This window comes from Palaemon carinicauda, chromosome 3 (assembly GCF_036898095.1).
Source record: "Palaemon carinicauda isolate YSFRI2023 chromosome 3, ASM3689809v2, whole genome shotgun sequence".
In the NCBI taxonomy this organism is placed as follows: Eukaryota; Metazoa; Arthropoda; class Malacostraca; order Decapoda; family Palaemonidae; genus Palaemon; species Palaemon carinicauda.
The window spans coordinates 157,975,802-157,995,011 of record NC_090727.1 but is presented as its reverse complement, the minus strand read 5'-3'; the positions used below and the strand labels follow the sequence as shown (position 1 = coordinate 157,995,011).

The 19,210-nt window shown below is 39.7% G+C and overlaps 1 protein-coding gene across 1 annotated transcript in view; it reads right to left on the bottom strand.

Moving 5' to 3' along the window:
• The window catches only part of LOC137638718 (prolyl 4-hydroxylase subunit alpha-1-like), a 55,952-nt gene that overhangs the window by 19,763 nt on the left and 16,979 nt on the right, over positions 1-19,210 (bottom strand). The window contains exons 9-11 of the mRNA XM_068371044.1: positions 14,079-14,164; positions 13,862-13,927; positions 7,355-7,520 (exon numbers count right to left, since the gene is read on the bottom strand). Coding sequence (XP_068227145.1) covers positions 7,355-7,520; positions 13,862-13,927; positions 14,079-14,164 — 318 coding nt within the window. The remainder of the gene's footprint in view (positions 1-7,354; positions 7,521-13,861; positions 13,928-14,078; positions 14,165-19,210) is intronic.

Below are 19,210 nucleotides of genomic sequence, written 5' to 3'. Positions count from 1 at the left end.
CCAATCAGAAATTCAAGTTGAGGTCCACCATCCTCCTCAACAATTAGATCAAAAGGAAACAAAGAAAAAGAGAAACACAAAACCCACTATATCAAGATCGTCTCTAGAGTTACCTCCGGGAAATATTGTTAGATCAAATATTGCCAATGGGAAGACTTCATCTAAGGTGTCTTCCAAAAAAATAAAACATAGTTTTTTCCTCCATTCTGCAATGGAATTGCCAGGGTTTAAGGGCGAAATATGAACTACTTAAGCTCCTCATACGTGAGCACTCCCCTATAACAGTATGTCTACAAGAAAGCAAGCTCGATGCTAATACTCCTTGTCCTCGAGAGTATGTTAGCTATAGGACACCATATGATCAACGAGCAGGGAGCCATGGGGGAAGTCTTGTATACGTTCGTCGAGATGTTCCCCAAATATCTTTGTCTATCTGTACCCCTCTGCAGGCAGTGGCTGTACAGATTGATATAGGGAGAAAATACACAATCTGTTCTCTTTACTTGCCTCCAAATGATAACATCTCATATGATAATATAGTAGAGGTGATTAAACAACTCCCACAACCCTTTCTCTTACTAGGGGACCTTAATAGTAGACATCCTTTATGGGGTGATGTTTTAGCAAATGCAAGGGGTAATATTATATCGTCAATTTTGGAGAATGAAGATGTCGGACTCCTCAATACAGGAGAGCCCACACATTTTCATGTACAGACAGGTACCTTGTCCTGCATTGACCTATCAGTCGCAAGCTCTAACTGTCTTCTCGATTTTAATTGGAGAACATTAGATGATTGGCATACTAGTGATCATGCACCAATCATTATAAACACCAACAATGGTCCACCTTTACAAAGATCACCTCGATGGAATCTTGATAAGGCGGACTGGAATAGATTTCGGGAGTTAAGTGAAATTGAAGGAAATGCAGAACAGTTTGAAAGTGTTGATGATGCCATAGACTTACTTAATGGAACTCTTCACACAGCAGGAGTGAATTCCATTCCCAAAACAACTGGGATATTCAGACAACGACCAGTCCCCTGGTGGTCATCAGAACTAACTGCCCTGCATAGAGCCACAAGAAAGTCTTTAACTCGATTGCGCATGCGCCGTAATGAGGAGAATTTAGTCATATACAAGAAATGTAGAGCACAGTTCCGCCGTGCCATGAAAGAAGCTAGGCGCCAGTCTTGGATGTCCTTTGTTTCCTCCATTAACAGTAGAACACCAACATCATCTGTGTGGAGGAAAGTCAAAAAGATAGCAGGCAAATTCACCCCAAACCCACCACCAGTGTTAAAGATAAATGGCAAGTATATGACTGGAGCAACCGAAGTTAGCAATGCCCTGGCAGACCATTTCTCAAATGTATCGTGCAAGTGTGAAGCAGCTCCTGGTCACCAGTATAGGAGCAATGAAGAAAAGAAAGTTTTAAACTTCGCAACAAGAAAGCAGGAGTCATACAATTCTCCTTTTACTGAAAGAGAATTTGATTCTGCTCTTGCTACTTGTAACGATACAGCCCCTGGACCCGATGGAATTCCATATGCAATGATTAAACATGTACCTTTTAATACAAAGTTATTTATTTTAAGCATTTTTAATAGAATATGGCATGATCATAGTTATCCAAGTGTTTGGGAACTAGCCATTATTTTAGCCTTTTTAAAACCCGGTAAGGACAAGTTTTTAGCAGCAAACTACCGACCTATTGCATTGACATCTTGTTTATGTAAAATCATGGAGAAGATGGTCAACGCAAGACTGATTTGGTACCTTGAAAAGAAGAATATTTTATCACCCATTCAATGTGGATTCAGGAAAATGCACTCAACGACTGATGTGCTGATACAACTTGAGTCCTCCATTTGTGAAGCCTTTGCTTCCAAACAGCACCATGTGTCAGTTTTTTTTTATCTTGAAAAGGCATATGATACCACATGGAGATACGGTATACTTAAAAGAATCCATGAGTGCGGATTGAGAGGTGAGCTACCACTATTCATCCAGTCATTTCTTTCACATAGAGTTTTCCAAGTGAGAGTTGGGGAAGCTCTATCACAGAGTAGGTGCCAGGAAGAAGGAGTTCCTCAGGGGAGTGTGCTGAGTGTAACCCTTTTTGCACTAGCAATTAATGGGATATCCTCAGTCATTCCCCGGGATGTTCTCGCAACATTATTTGTGGATGATCTCCCCATATCATTTGCTGGGGCCAGAATGGCAATGGTTGAGAGAAAAATCCAACTCTCTATTGATAAAATTATCCATTGGGCCGATATGAATGGATTTAAGTTCTCAACAAGTAAAACTACAATTGTCCATTTCTGTCGTATACGGGGAGTACATCCAGACCCGGATATATACATCAAAGGTCAACGGATCCCATGTGCAAGTGAAGCAAAATTTTTAGGGTTGATATTTGATTGTAGGCTTACATGGGTTTCTCACTTAAAAGCATTAAAAGCTAAATGTGTTGAAGCTATGAATCTTTTAAAAGTCTTGTCCCATACGTCATGGGGGGCAGACCGCAATACAATTTTAAAATTATACAAGGCCTTGATATTTTCCAAAATTAGTTATGGTTGTGAGGTATATTCTTCAGCCACCCCAAGCCGGTTAAAAATACTAGATTCAATACATCATGCTAGCATTAGATTGTCCACAGGAGCCTTTAGAACCTCCCCTATCACAAGTCTCCTTGTTGATGCTGGGGAGTTGCCTCTGGACCTTTACCGGATGTCCTCTATTATTCGGTATTGGTTTAGATTGCAAAGACTCCCTAATTCTTCAGCCTTTCAGACTGCAAGCCTTGTAAGGCACTCAACCTACTTTGAGTTGCACCCAAAATCTCCTCAACCTTTTGGGTTTCGGGTTAACCAATTATTAAACAATCTGGATATAATTAGAAATAAGGTGCTTCCATTCAAGGTATCATCAACGCCTCCATGGAAATTACCTGACATATCTTTTTGTAAATACTTTATTGGAGTTAAGAAGAATATGACTGACTTAGAATCCAGGTCTCTTTTTATGGAACATGTCGAAGAACATAGGGGATCGACTTTTATATATACTGATGGCTCCAAATCTGATGCTGGCGTTGGATTTGGAGTACATAGTAATGATTTTAATTGTAGAGGTGCACTTCCTCTAACAGCTTCCATATTTACTGCCGAACTGTATGGCATATTAACCGCTATTGAGAAAATAGCTTTGGAAAAGGAGGGTAATTTTACAATTTTTAGTGATGCAAGGAGTGTTCTTCAAGCTTTAGAAGTTTTTAATTCTAGTAACCCTCTAGTTTTAAAGATTTTAGAATGGCTTTTTATTATTGGACGGAAAGGTATAACTGTTCGATTTTGTTGGGTTCCAGCACATGTAGGTGTGTCTGGGAATGAGAAGGCAGATCTACTGGCGAAGAATGCGGCATCCGAGTTGCTACCAAGGAGGTATCCCATTCCATGTAACGATCTCCTACCTTACATCAAGAAATTGGTTTGTGATAAATGGCAACAGCACTGGGACAGTCAAGATGGCAATAAAATGAGGGAAGTAACAAATATCATATCACCTTGGAGGTATAACATGATTTCCCGAAAATGGGAGACGACTCTTTGTCGTCTCCGTATTGGTCACACACGGTTGACACACGAGTTTCTGCTGAAGGGCCAACACCAACCGTATTGCGAGGACTGCTTAGTACCTTTAACAGTGAGGCATTTGTTGACCGAATGCCCTAATTTTACTAACTTAAGAAATAGATATCTGTTTGAGGCTCGAGGTGAGGATGGCAGGGTTATCCTTGCCAAGATTCTTGGACATGATGTGTCTTACTATGCGAGCGGAATTTTTAGATTTATTTCAGAAGCAGGTCTTCTGAAAACTATTTAACTATTGTAATGACTTCTTAATTTTTATGGTTTTAATTGAATTCTCTTTTAATTTTCATATACAGTAAATGGTATCGGCGTCAATGACCTTAGATGTCAGGATGCCAGAAAACTTTCAATCAATCAATCAATCAATCACTATTAATCAATCCCAGTGTCTAAACCTCACATCTGTTGACATTATGTCAATAAGAGAGAGAGGGTTAAGGTTCAGACATGAAGAGCAGGCCAGACCGGGGCTTGACCCAAGAGCCATAGTCTTCCATTCACCTTGACAAATCTGAGGTACCTCTGAAGGTAGAATGCACTAGAAAATGTAACTCACCCCCTAATGTGCATTGTCCTCATGAAGTCCTGAGGCTTGATCACTTATTGATGCAGTTTCCAGATTGAAACAAGCCCTTAGAGGAAACTCAATCCGACATATTCAGTCTACAGTATAACTGGTTTCCAGCCTACAGAAATCTTTTGCACCTGAAGGAAAAGCCTGAATTGTATTCACTTGGAAATGTCATCTCTATTCTAGACTGGACTCCTGCCTGGAGGGCCGCCAATGTTGTTAACTTATGACAATAGGACCAACAAAGTTGTTTAAGAATGCAACGAAGGAGAAAAAAAGAACTGATGGACGAGATGAGGAACCAGAGCGTAGACTGTAGACCACTCTGCATTCAGCTCTCTTACCTTCTTGTCTTTCACCCTAGTTAATGGCCTTCACTGCCTCAGCCCCCTCCTGTCAGGATTGCTGGCCTTGACGTCAAGCCTCAATTCCAAAACTGCACCCGTTAATCACAGTATAGTACTCTACGTTGGGGAGTCTGGGTGGGGCGATGGTTGTTACTCTGTGAGGCTTACAAGCCTACCTCGAAAGGTACATTAGTTTTCTAATGATGCTTAGCACAGGACAATCAGTGATGGAAAGCCTCGTCTGGCATAATCGGGAGTCTCAACTCACTTGTTCCTCTTTCCATTGCCAACTTTGTTTCTTCCGTTGGGGATAGGTAAGGACCCTCAACTGCAGTCCTCTGCAAAAATGCTCTTGTTAGCCTTAAAACTTGAGGGCAAAGGCATCTGAATTCTGTGTTTCTTTTAGTTTGCCAAAACTAAGGAGCCAAAGCGCTACAGAACCAATACCGTGCAGCTCAAGATTTCCCAAGGTGTTATAATTGATTGGATTTAAGGAGTTTTCCATAAGGACTGCTGCCTCGAGGTCCTAAGGGCTCCATCATAACTCAATCTGAAAGAAAGACTCCCCTCAAGAGGAAGACTCTCCTTTCTCAAAGAAATGTGAAGGACTCCCAACCTCAATGATTGTCAAGGTTATAGAACCCCCTCTCAGCAGAACGGCCTCCATCGGAGAGGAGAAAAGGTAAGTAACGGAGTGAGAGTCAAGGTTTAAGCAACCTCTAAGCAGTCAGGAGAGAGGACAAATTCGAGATAGTAGAGAGGTAAAGGCTTAAGCAACCACGATGTAGCCAGGAGAGATGATAAATTCAAGAAGGTAGAGGAAGATGAATGTGAATGTTTTTCTTGCTTCTACCAGTCGAACTCCCAGTCTATAACTACAATCTTGAAGACCAAGGTCTGCAACAACATCTCAGGAACAGGAGTCCTTACAAATTAGGAAGCTATTACAGCAACACAGTTTGGAACCACTAAATCAAAAGATAACAGGGGGGGGAATGGAATTGCACGTTTCCTATTACAGAAGGTATGCAAACCATAAAGAAATGTCCAAAGAAAACACAAACTTCAATGAGACATTATCTCACAGTTTGGTCACGAGGTGGGAAGCATAGATCTATCACGTACCAGGGTAGAGCAATGACTCAGCAAGCAAATGCTCCATGCTCGTATAAGAGACCAGCCACAGAATGGTCATTGTAGTATCCCAACCATAATTGCACAGTAGCAGTGGGTGCTAGGAGTCAGTAGTGCTAGTCTCAGGAGATGAAAAGAAAGAGGCAGAGAACTCAATTGGTGATATCAGGAACAAGGAAGATGGACTCTTATTACAGTAGGTTGCTTTTTTACCAACTTAGACCACTGGGTGGGGGACCAACCATGTGACTCAAGATTGTTAATTCCTGTGAAGAGGAGCAAGCCCTACACACAACACAAAAACGGGCACTTCTCCATTTAGTTTCCATAATAAGCACATCACCACACAAGCACAAAATTTCACTTATCCAAGAATAAAGGAACGCAAGGTAAGCACAACACAACACTTTTCCTATCCAAGAATAACCATGGAAAGTTCAGGAAAGATAAATAAATCCAATCAGCATATAGAGTTACAAAGAACAAAAGTGGGCTCCCTGTAATAGTAAGGCTGTTTGATAACCCTCCTTGTTTGCCATTTTGGCATTTAATATAAAATCTATTGGCTGCTAGCTTTGGACCAAAGTAATCTCCTTCCTATATTAAATGAACATGGGCATTACCAAATCAGAATATAAAAATACATTGGATGCTAGCTTTGCACGAAGGTAATCTCCTTCCTGTTACATGGATATGGGGTTTTTTTTACTGAATCAGGATAAATGGACAAGGGTTTGTTGTTGAATCAGAACAATTGGATATTACTGCAATTTAATTCCTATCATAAGGTAGGCAAGATGAATTTCAATGTCCTAAAATCTTATGAATTTATTATGGCATAAGAATAGCAACTTTATATAGAAGAGAGGCCTCAAAGCAGGCACAAGATATTTAAACTGGGTCTGCATTTTATGTAAATTGGTCCTAAGTGTCATAACTATGAACTTTAAATATGACAAAAGTTGGCCCACCTCAAAATTTCATTAGGAATAAAAACAACTATGAGCAATAATTGTAGCATATACAGATGATAGAATACCATGCTGGTAATGAACAGTACACAAAGTAAAACGACTGGAGGGTGGACCCATGAGATTATGAAAGACACTGCCCTGAAGAATCTAAATGCAACTAGAAAAAATAGATTTGACAAGCCTCTGTTGCAAGTGCCAAAATGCGCGCAAAGGCCTATGGAGTGGCTGAACAATGGTAGACTAACTTAAGGCATAAAAAGAAACTTCTCAATAAGATTAAAACTATAAAAGGACAAACTGCATAAGTTGTGCCTTTTAAATCAAATTATGAGCCACACTAATAGTTTTCTTTCTAAACTATCCACTTCTTTAAGAATACTATGTTTTTATAGGTTGAACTGAAAATTTTTTCAAATAATTGAGAAATTACTAAGGCACAAAATGTAGGCAGAATTACAACTGTACTTCCTATTATGTGCTATGATGCTAGAATTTACAGTCTTTCATGTTCCTAAAGATATTTTACCATTAAAAGGGATACGTTATGTTTGTTAATGGAGATAGCTTTCTTCTTACCTTGCCTCAAATCTCACACAGAGACTACCAACTATAAAATGTCTCTACAGTCATTTTTAATTGATAAACGTTTGTAAATATTACTTACCCCATTTAGTTCCTACTAAAACTGGACAAGCGGCATGTCTTGTAAGCAGATCTCCTTCGCCATTTGGGTAAAGGTTGTGCCAGAATGCTGCTGCACCCTTTTCAGGCCACAAAGATAATCCAAGGTGAGGAAATACAGTGGCTCCTCCGGCTTCAACATCACTCATCTATAGATATAAGGTACGGTTGGTCAACAGATACTACATTGTATTTTAAGTTAAACTTAAATTTCATGTATTATGATAATCTAAATTTAATAAACTATTTAATAAAATTCTCTATTTTAGAAAAACCTCATACTACTTATACTAAACTTTTATCAAGTAATTTCACAAAAAATAAAAACACATATCTATACAATATTGCACTTGATAATTAGCAAGAATTACATTTAGTTTAAACACTTCTTTTCATGCTTAATTTTAAAAACTGCTGACATTCCATGCAAAGCTACAACTACATTAGTACAGGTGTCGGATGAAACGTAAGCTTAATGTTAGTTAAACAGCATAACTAGAAAATTCAAATATTATTAGTAACACAGCATAACTATTAAATTGCCAATCCATCACCATTACAAATTTTGTAAATTACTAAGCTCTAAAATCAACCATGCAGCAGCCATGCAATGCAACCTTATGCATTACAACAAATTGTAACAACTGATATTGATAACAACCCTAAAACTGTATCTTGAACAATACCAAAATAAACTGATGAATCAAGAACTGCCATCACCACTGATTAAGGAATACTAAAAACACCTTAATGTAAGGCAATTTACTTATTATACCTCATAATTCATATGTATGCCTATATAGCAATGCTCGTAAGATCACTAGTCTTAAATTTATCAGATAAGAAAGTAGTCTCACTTGAACCTTTGAATACGAAATAACCAATACTATCACTTCTCATGGAAGCAGCATGTGAGGAAACAAGATTCGTGGGGCTGGGAGTATGATATTTATTATAGGATTGCTAGCGAGTTCAATTCATCGCAAACGCATTTACATGTATCATATAATATTTGCTGTATGGTTAAATCGCCACTTAAGACAGAGACAGAGATGTCAAAGGTCCTATCATGTTTGATTAAGGGTACAGAGATCTGAAGAGAACTTGTACAAGGTATACTAAAAAAACAAATGTGGGATGTCAATCAAGGAACTTGTATCAGGTAAGTTTTTAAGAAATGAAAAAGAAGTTCTGAGGCCTATGATGAATTTCTAACCTATTTTCTTGTAGATGATATTGCCAGTCTTGAGTAAGGTACATGAACTTCAACGTGTATTAAAATTTAAGGGAGTAAAAAGTGCTCAAAACTATTGACTTGCACTTGAAAGTTGTTTGGCTCCATTATTTATCAATTACATTGATAATTGCCTTGGCAAAGCTGAAACCATAATCTAAAGTTTCTCCTTTCACCCCCATGGAGATATGCCTATGGAGTGCAGGACATAATAACCCCAACGGAAGTAATCCTTTTAAGGCAAGATATGATAGCCCTCATCTGACAGAACGAGAGGTCTTATCCCTTGCTTGTGAAGGAACATAAGTAAGGCTTAGCAAAGTGTTGTTCAAAAGTCTAGCTACCTGTCATATGGATTATATGAAATTGGGAAGCAAAGACAATTTCTTAATCAAGACTGACAATACTGGAAACTGAAATGCCGAAGAAATATATCATTGGCCTTTTTATTGCTTATAATAAAGGGAAATGGAAATTAAATTAGCTTTTGAAATTAAAAACAAAACAAAATGTGATAAGCAGTGAAAAATGCACCCTCAAAAAAATGGCTTTAATCAGCAATGCAGGAACATGAAAAGTGAGGATTTAAATGGGGAAGCCAAGTGATCTAGGAACACCTCGAGACAGCTATGTAAGCATACATTTGAATAATGGGGTTACAAGCAAAGTTACATTTGACTATAATATTTTTAACTACATAAGATAGGAAGTTGATATAACCTCCAATATCCATGGTGGACAAGTCTCTGGAATGTCATAGGTAAAGGTTCATATATGAAATTCACAAATAAAAAGAAAGGAAGATTAAATAATAATAATAGACAGGTTCTCAAGCATGAAACAGCAACAACAGCTAATAATTCTTAAACCAGGACACCACAGAAAACAAGGAAATAAAACCAAAGGAAAATACAGGTAACAGGAGAAGCATCCTATAAAAAGTAGTTACAGTACTCACATAAAACAGAAAAGTGGCAATACGATTGCCCCAAGGGCCCAGGCCAATATCTGGGTCAACTTCATCTTTCTGTAACATGCAATGTTTGTTCAAAGTCCTTTGTCTCATGAAAAAAAAAAAATCTATACAGTATATATGTATAGTATCTATATCATAAGAGTAAATGGTCGGTCCTTGTCAAGTCTGTCGTAATTACTATTGTCATTTAAAGAAGTTTTAAAACAAATTCTTTATTTACAACTATTTCTTTATACAAACCCATTAGCCCAGATTGATAGTCTTTAAATGCTTTCAAACACTTCAGTCATTCTTTAAAATGTAAAACAAGTCACTCAGCACAGCAATTAACACCTCTTTTGTGTTGTCAAAAAAATGAACAAGATTTTTAATAAGATTTAGAAATTTAGGGAGATATGGCTTTACATATCACCTAAAATTGACTGATTGAGATCTCATAGAGTTCAGGTAAGTACCTGAATTCAAGACGTGTCTACCAAACATTTCTCACCATGGACAATGGACTCGGCCCTTACTTAGGGCATAGACCGGGAATAACCTCTAAATTATGACACAATAAGGAAATACAAGGAATAAAATTGAAGTAGCTGCTAAATTCTCTATTGCTATTATCATCATCATCATGTATCATCTCCTACACCTATTGATGCAAAGGGCCTCAAAGAGATTCATTGGCTAAATTCATCAAAGGATAGCCAGTGCTACTATAGGACCTAAGAATTAATCCCAACAGAAACAGCTTGTAAGGATTGTTTGGCACCCTTCAGCATCCACCACTAAAACACAGTTGATGTCAAGTATTCTTTCAAACATAAGGAGTAGAGAGAACTCTGATTCATGCACAACTTCATCATTCATAGAATTACAGATACTCCTATACTTGAGATAGGGTTTCCTTCAGAGATCTTCATTGTAAGCTGGAAATATCATAACCAAGACCCTACAGTCACCTAAGTGAAGTTTAGTTTTCTTGTACTCAATAAACAATATTGTTAGTTGAGAATATTATAAGCCAAGACCCTTTACTGACCTAAGTCAAGCTTAGCCTAGGCTAGCCTACCTGGTTAAATTTCCCAATATTTTAACAGAAACAAATCTACAAAGAGTATAATGGTGAATAGATCATTATAGGTTAAAGAAAAAAAAATGTTTTGGTGTGCAACTTAAACCATGGAATGAAGACATAAATTTTGCTATAAAGTGAAAGCACTTACACTTTAGAAGAACCTTCTGTATACTGGCTTTAGAGTGCAAGATATAAAACGGTACCCATTCTTAGCCCTGATGTGACTAAATGTACATGTACTATAATTGACTACTTTAAATAAAAAATTACATTAGTGAAGTATATAACCTTGACAACTGAATAAAAATTTTCTAACATATTTCTTTACTAGTAACAGTTGTGACAGGTTGGGTAACCTACATAGTATAATTTCCTTAATAGTTAGGTTAAGTAAGTTAGGACTTTGTATGACGTTGAAAAGATGTTAATTACAGAAAAAAAATAGTCATTGGATAACAAAGTTTTACCCTTTAATTCCAAAAACTTTTTTAACGATATAAGTAATGCTACTCTAAAAAAGAAAAGATCTAATATTGTAAAATCATTATAGTACAGTATTTAACAGACTATTTTCACTATCATTATATGGGAAATTTAAAGCTCTCGGCCATAAAATGATTTTAATTCAACTTGAAATATAACCCAAATTCTTCCTTGCATAATTTAAGGTTTTTTTGCATTGCACCCTGACATGCATCATCAATAATTTTCAAACCATTAACATTGTTGAAATGGTCGTTCCAAAATTCATAAAGGTGATGTTGGTATTATCTCTGATGTCAAATGTACAGCTTGAAATTAAAAATGACCTGTTAGTCCATGGGCTGGAGGAGTGGAGTGGAGTGGTGTTGACGAGGAGATAAAGAACCTTAATGAAATCAAATTCATCAAGAATTGGAAGGTAGCTAGGGGCATTATCTATGATGAGAAGAAATTTCAATGGCAGATTTTTTTCCAGCAAATATTTCTTGACTGCCGGACCAAAGGCCATATTTACTTACTCCATGAAAAAATGCCTGGTAATCCATGCTTTTGCATTAGTTTGCCACATCACTAAGTTTTCTTTCAAGATCTTGTGACTCTTGAAAGCTTGTGGGTTCTCGGAGTGATACAAACAGTGGCTTGATCTTGCAGTAACCGCTGGCATTAGCAAATAAGGCTAAAGTTAATCTATCCTTCACGAGTTTATGACCTAGCAGTTTCTTCTCTCCAGCTTTCCCATGCCTCACAACTGAGTGTACCGCAGTATGCTTTTAAAATTATCAAACTAGCTTCAAACTTGAAGTCTCCCCTGGCTTTGATGTCTTCACATCCTAGGCTGCTTACCTTTATTTCAAATTTTCGTAGACTGTGCTGGCCTTCTCATAGATGATTGTCTCATTAATGCTATATTCTGCTGGCTGCTTCTCTTTAATCCACAGCAACAGAAGACTCTCCATCTCATCATTTATATTTGTCCATAATTTAGACATGACAATTATGCCTTTAGAAGCATTTTTGCTCTTGATAGCATTCTTCTGTTTGAGGATTGTACATACTGTATTGTCGATGTACTCTGTTAGTAATGGTGTGCCGACTCATTTGCAGACACTACGCTCAAGTTTCTTAATAATTTCATACAGTACTTCATTTCCATGATCATCATAAGTTTTTTCTTCTCACTACCAACCTTGCCATGCACTTTCTTATTACAAAGAATGTTCACAAATACATTGAAAATCCCATAAATAACACAAACATAACACAGGAGATGTGTATGGAAGTCAACGACCAAGTAAACTGAACAAATGAAGCAGGTTTAGAGTGCTATCCAGCGCTCGGCCATCTAGCATTAGGATCTGTAAAAGTGCTTGTATCTTAATACAAAATTTTGCTCGGAGGCTGACTTGTATCTTGGAATGCTTGTATGTTGGAGCGCTACTATATCGAGGTGTTATTGTGATTGCCAATTTTTATAAATCAAAGATGAAAAGACGGGGAATTTAACAACCTGCAATACTGAAAATTGCTTTTAGATAGAACGAAAGACTTCTATATGAAAAATGGTCACAATTGAAAGTATCTTATATAGATAAAATAATACATAAAAATTAAAATATGAAAATTTCATCTTTCAAAATTTTTTAATATAAAATCTTTCAAATGCTTTTTAAATGAAAGAAATCTGCTGAGAAATAAAAAAGTAGATACAATTTGAAGTAACCCCATAATAACATTGTTTTAAAGGAGCCGAGTCATACCCCTTAAAAGTAGGTGAATCAGTAGTTTTTATGGTTAAAGCATAATAACCACCAGGTGTTTCATTTAATAAATTTTACTTTTCACCTTATCACACGAGAAAAATATGTGAATTGTTGGGAAATAAAAGATAACAGATTAACGATATTAGTAAACGTAACAAATTTCAGTTAAACATCTGGATATTTCCAGAGAACCAAACACCTTCCCATAAATGAATAATGAGACTGGAATTCACATAACAGACTAATTTTAGATTGCTTTCTCTAAAAGTATACTGAAGTGTCTTGGATGATTTTGGGTTGTGGTGACCGATGCGGTAACGCCCCGGACTGGTGAACGCCAGACTGGGGTTTGAGTCCCGCTCAAACTTGTTAGTTGTTTTGGTCGCTGCAACCTCACTATCCTTGTGAGCTAAGGATGGGGGGTTTGGAGGAGCCTATAGGTCTATCTGCTGAGTCATCAGCAGCCATTGCCTGGCTCTCCTTGGTCCTAGCTTGGATGGAGAGGGGGCTTGGGCACTGATCATATGTAAATATGGTCAGTTTCTAGGGCTTTGTCCTACTCGATAGGGCAATGTCACTGTCCCTTGCCTCTGCCATTCATGAATGGGGTCGATATAAACTGGCTAATAGATATACCATACCACATGATGTACAAAATATAACATAATAAAAGCTGCAAAAAAAATAAAAAGGATGTACATGATGTTATGAGTGCATTTTTGTTAATAGCTTGCAATGATCAAAATAAAAGCATTCAGATATGGTTAAAAGTTCTTCTATGTTACCAAGCAATACAACTAATAACTACCAGAAGACTATCTAGATCCATGGCATTCACTGTCAGGACGAAGCTTTATGCATTTCGGTGAGAAGCATCAGTGGCATATCATATACAATATTAGGCTACATCAACTACTAGAGAGACATTTATAAGTTGAAAAAGTAATTTCCTGCTTTGGTATTTTACTCACATAAAAGAGGAAAGTAGCAATGCGGTTACCAGTGCCTAAACTTTTAAAGGCATCTTTTTCTTCTCGCTGTAAAATAAGGAAGTACTGACTATTACAGGAAGATTACTATTCTGCAATAAAAAGACTGAAAATATTGAAAAAAAATATTTGAAACTTGGTTCTAATATTGTCTATACATTTACACGTGAAATAATTAACTTCAAAGAAGACAGCTTACCCTTGCAAAATCAAAATGTGGTTCATAGTGACCCCCTAAACCATAGTTTGCTACCTGCAGTTCCTCAGCAGTATCCATATTCAGTCCTGAAAAGACATTGTGGTTTAGGAAAAGCATGTAATACAATAGCCAAGAGATTTATCTAATTCAATTTATTCTCTATAGTATTTACCAAGGAACTTCCCCCAATTTTTGAGGGGTAAACGACAGCCTGACGAGGAATTCAACTTATTAGTCATTTTAAACATTGTTAAACTTTCTCAAAATATTTTATTGCTTCCTAACACGATATATTTACATACCATATAATTACCCATTAAGATAACCTTAAGGTAAGACAACGTCAAAAATTAAGGAAAATTCTAATGAATTCATCTCATATCTGTAGCATAAGATGGCTGCTAAATTACAAAACTGTCTGTGTATAGGCTAGCTTTTTCAGCAACAGATATCTTATCAAATAAAGATGATGTTATTTCTAATATTGTTTTACTTACTGTATCCTTAGAAATTCAAAATAATGATATTTTGATTATAAAATAAATTTTTGAATATACTTACCCGGTGAATATATAATAGCTGACGTCTCGGACGGCTCGACAGAAACACAAAAACTCGCGAGCGATCGCCGTGAAGGTTGCGGGTGTGCCCACCAGCGCCGACTATCGGTCAGATACCGCATATACATGTAAACAGCTCCAGTTCTTCTCATTCCGCTGGGTCTCTATCGGGGAGGAAGGGAGGGCCTTTAATTTATATATTCACCGGGTAAGTATATTCAAAAATTTATTTTATAATCAAAATATCATTTTTAAATATTAAACTTAGCCGGTGAATATATAATAGCTGATTCACACCCATGGTGGTGGATAGAGACCAGTATTAATACAATTACGGTGTATATGCTTAGAGTTTTTGACAGTTATATCATAACAAAACCCAAATAAGTATAGGTACCTGGTAAGGAAGCTGACTCTGACGATTACTCTGCCTTGTTAGTCCGCTTTCCTCACGAAGCCCAGCCATCCTCTCAGGATGCTGAAAGACAACCCGGAGCTGTTATATCCAGGGCGGCAACCCATACAACAGGACCTCATCAAAACCCTTAATCTGGGCGCTCTCAAGAAATGATATTTGACCACCCGCCAAATCAAAAAGGATGCGAAAAGCTTCTTAGCCTTCCGTACAACCCAAAACAAGATTAAAAACATTTCAAGAGAAAGATTAAAAGGATATTGGAATTAAGGGAATGTAGTGGTAGAACCCTCACCCACTACTGCACTCGCTGCAACGAATGGACCCAGTGTGTAGCAGTCCTCATAAAGAGTCTGGACATCTTTTAAGTAAAATGAAGCGAATACCGACTTGCTTCTCCAAAAGGTCGCGTCCATAATACTTCGCAGAGATCTGTTTTGCTTAAAGGCCACTGAAGTTGCTATAGCTCTTACTTCGTGCGTTTTAACCTTAAGCAAGCAACGGTCTTTTTCACTCAAGTGAGAATGAGCCTCTCGGATTAAAAATCTAATAAAATACGACAAAGCATTTTTAGACATAGGCAATGATGGCTTCTTAACTGAGCACCACAAGGCCTCAGATCCACCTCGTAAGGATTTGGTACGAGCTAGATAAAACTTAAGAGCTCTAACTGGACACAGTACTCTTTCAATCTCGTCGCCTACGATCTCTGACAGGCAAGGTATATCAAATGACTTAGGCCAAGGACAAGAAGGCAGTTCATTTTTGGCCAAGAAACCAAGCTGAAGTGAACATGTGGCTCTATCTGTGGAAAAGCCGATGTTCCTACTGAAGGCATGGATCTCACTGACCCTTTTAGCTGAAGCCAAACACACTAAGAAAAGCGTCTTGAGGGTGAGATCCTTCAGGGAGGCTGAATGTAATGGCTCAAACCTGTCGGACATTAGGAACCTTAGGACCACGTCTAAGTTCCATCCAGGAGTTGCCATACGACGCTCCTTAGAGGTCTTGAAAGACTTAAGGAGATCTTGGAGATCTTTATTATTGGAAAGATCTAAGCCTCTATGTCTGAATACAGACGCCAACATGCTCCTGTAGCCCTTAATAGTGGGCGCTGAGAGGGAGCGAACATTTCTCAGATGTAGGAGAAAGTCTGCGATTTGGGCTACAGAGGTACTGGAAGAGGAAATGGATGATGACTTGTACCAGTCTCTAAAGACTTCCCACTTCGACTGGTATACTTTGATGGTAGAAGCTCTCCTAGCTCTCGCAATCGCTCTGGCTGCCTCCTTCGAAAAGCCTCGAGCTCTTGAGAGTCTTTTGACAGTCTGAAGGCAGTCAGACAAAGCGCGGGGAGGCTTTGATGAAGATCCCTTACGTGGGGCTGCCGTAAGAGATCCATCCTTAGAGGAAGACTCCTTGGGACGTCTACCAGCCATTGAAGTACCTCTGTGAACCACTCTCTCGCGGGCCAGAGGGGAGCAACCAACGTCAACCTTGTCCCTTCGTGAGAGGCGAACTTCTGCAGTACCTTGTTGACGATCTTGAACGGTGGGAATGCGTACGCGTCCAGGTGAGACCAGTCCAGTAGAAACGCATCTATATGGGTCGCCTCTGGATCTGGGACTGGCGAGCAATAGGTCGGGAGCCTTTTGGTCAACGAGGTGGCAAAGAGGTCTATGGAGGGTTGACCCCAAGTCACCCAAAGAATCTTGCACACGTCCTTGTGGAGGGTCCATTCCGTGGGGATCACCTGACCTCTCCGACTGAGACAGTCTGCTAAGACGTTCAAGTCCCCCTGGATGAATCTTGTCAACAGGGAGATGCCTCGATTTTTTGACCAGATGAGGAGGTCCCTTGCGATGACGTACAGTGTGAGGGAGTGAGTGCCTCCTTGCTTGGAGATGTACGCCAATGCTGTGGTGTTGTCTGAATTGACCTCTACCACTTTGTTTCGAAGAATGCTCTCGAAACTCATCAAGGCCAAGTGAACCGCTAACAGCTCCTTGCCGTTGATGTGCATGCTCTTCTGATTCGACGTCCAAAGACCCGAACATTCCCGACCGTCTAGAGTCGCTACCCAACCCAAATCTGACGCGTCTGAGAACAACACGTGGTTTGGGTTCTTGACTGCCAGGGACAGACCCTCTCTCAGACTTATGTTGCTGTCCCACCAGTTCAGGCATGCTTTTACTGGCTCGGAGACCGGGATTGACACAGTTTCTAAAGTCTTGCTCTTGTTCCAGTGTGAGTCTAGATGGAACTGGAGAGGGCGAAGGTGAAGTCTCCCTAGAGAGACAAACTGCTCCAGGGATGACAGAGTCCCTACGAGGCTCATCCAACCTCTTACTGAACAACGGTCTTTCTTCAGCATGAGTCGGACTTTGAGCAGGGCTTGCTCTATTCGGGTGGCAGACGGAAAAGCCCGAAAAACTAGACTGCGAATCTCCATCCCCAAATAGAGAATCGTCTGGGATGGAATCAGTTGAGACTTTTCTAAGTTTACCAATAGTCCCAACTCCTTTGCCAGACCCAACGTCCAGTGAAGGTCCTGCAGACAGCGATGACGGGACGATGCTCTGAGAAGCCAGTCGTCCAAGTACAGGGAGGCTCGAATTCCCAATAAATGAAGGAATTTTGCCACATTCCTCATGAGCCTCGTAAACACGAGAGGAGCAGGGCTGAGGCCGAAGCACAGTGCTCGAAACTGGTACACCACATTCCTGTAAACAAACCTCAGATACGGTTGAGAATCTAAGTGAATAGGAATGTGGAAGTACGCATCCTGCAGGTCGAGAGAGACCATCCAGTCTCCCTCTCTGACCGCTGCTAGGACGGACTTCGTGGTCTCCATCGTAAATTTTGTTTTCGTAACAAAAACGTTGAGCGCACTGACGTCCAGCACTGGCCTCCAACCTCCTGTATGCTTTGGGACTAGGAAGAGACGGTTGTAAAATCCCGGTGATTGAAGGTCCGAGACTTTCACCACCGCTCCCTTCTCTAGCAACAGAGACACCTGCTGATGTAGAGCTTGTCTCCTTGACTCCTCTCGATACCTGGGAGAGAGGTCTAGAGGAACTGTTACTAGAGGAGGTCTGCGTACAAAAGGTATTTTGTACCCCTCCTTGAGCAACAACACAGACTCTTGGTCTGCACCCCTCTTCTCCCAGGCCTGCCAGAAGTTGTTCAGTCTGGCCCCTACCGCTGTCTGAGGACGTGGGCAGTCAGACTTTGCCACGGGAGGACTTGGATCCTCTCCTCTTGCCTCTCTTTCCGTCGGCACGAGCGCCTCCCCTGCTGGGGGCTCTGCCACGAAAGGGCGGGATAAACCTAGACGCAGGAGTATCGATTCTGGGCCTCACAACAAAAGATGAAGAAGGAGCTCCCTTGCGAGCAGAAGTAGCCATCAGGTCATGTGTATCCTTCTGTACAAGCGAAGCAGCAATGTCCTTGATCAGCTGTTGAGGAAACAAAGCAGCTGATAAGGGGGCAAAGAGAAGCTCCGATCTTTGACAGGGAGTAACTCCTGCTGAAAGGAAAGAGCAAAGGGTTTCCCTCTTCTTTAGGACTCCAGACGTAAAGGTGGCGGCGAGCTCATTGGAGCCATCGCGGATGGCTTTGTCCATACAAGACATAATAAGCACGGAAACATCCTGGTCGGCAGACGAGATCTTCCTGCTTAATGCTCCTAGAGACCAATCTAAAAAGTTAAAAACTTCGAAGGCCCTGTAAACCCCTTTAAGGAGATGGTCAAGGTTCGAGGAGGACCAACAAATTTTAAAGCGTCTCATGGCCAGGCGACGGGGAGAGTCTACGAGGCTTGAGAAGTCACCATGGGCAGAGCCAGGGACTCCCAAGCCGAGAACTTCTCCCGTGTCATACCAGACGCTCGCTCTAGAAGCTAGTTTAAAAGGAGGGAAGGCAAAGGCCGTCTTCCCCAAACTCCTCCTGGTAACCAACCAGTCGCCTAGAAGACGTAAAGCCCTCTTAGAAGAGCGAGAGAGCACTAGCTTAGTAAAAGAAGGCTTGGCAGCAGCTAAGCCTAGCGCAAACTCTGACGGAGGCGAACGAGGAGCAGCAGTAACAAAATGATCTGGGAAAAGATCCTTAAAAATCATCATGATTTTCTTAAAATCCATAGAAGGTTGCGCAGCCTT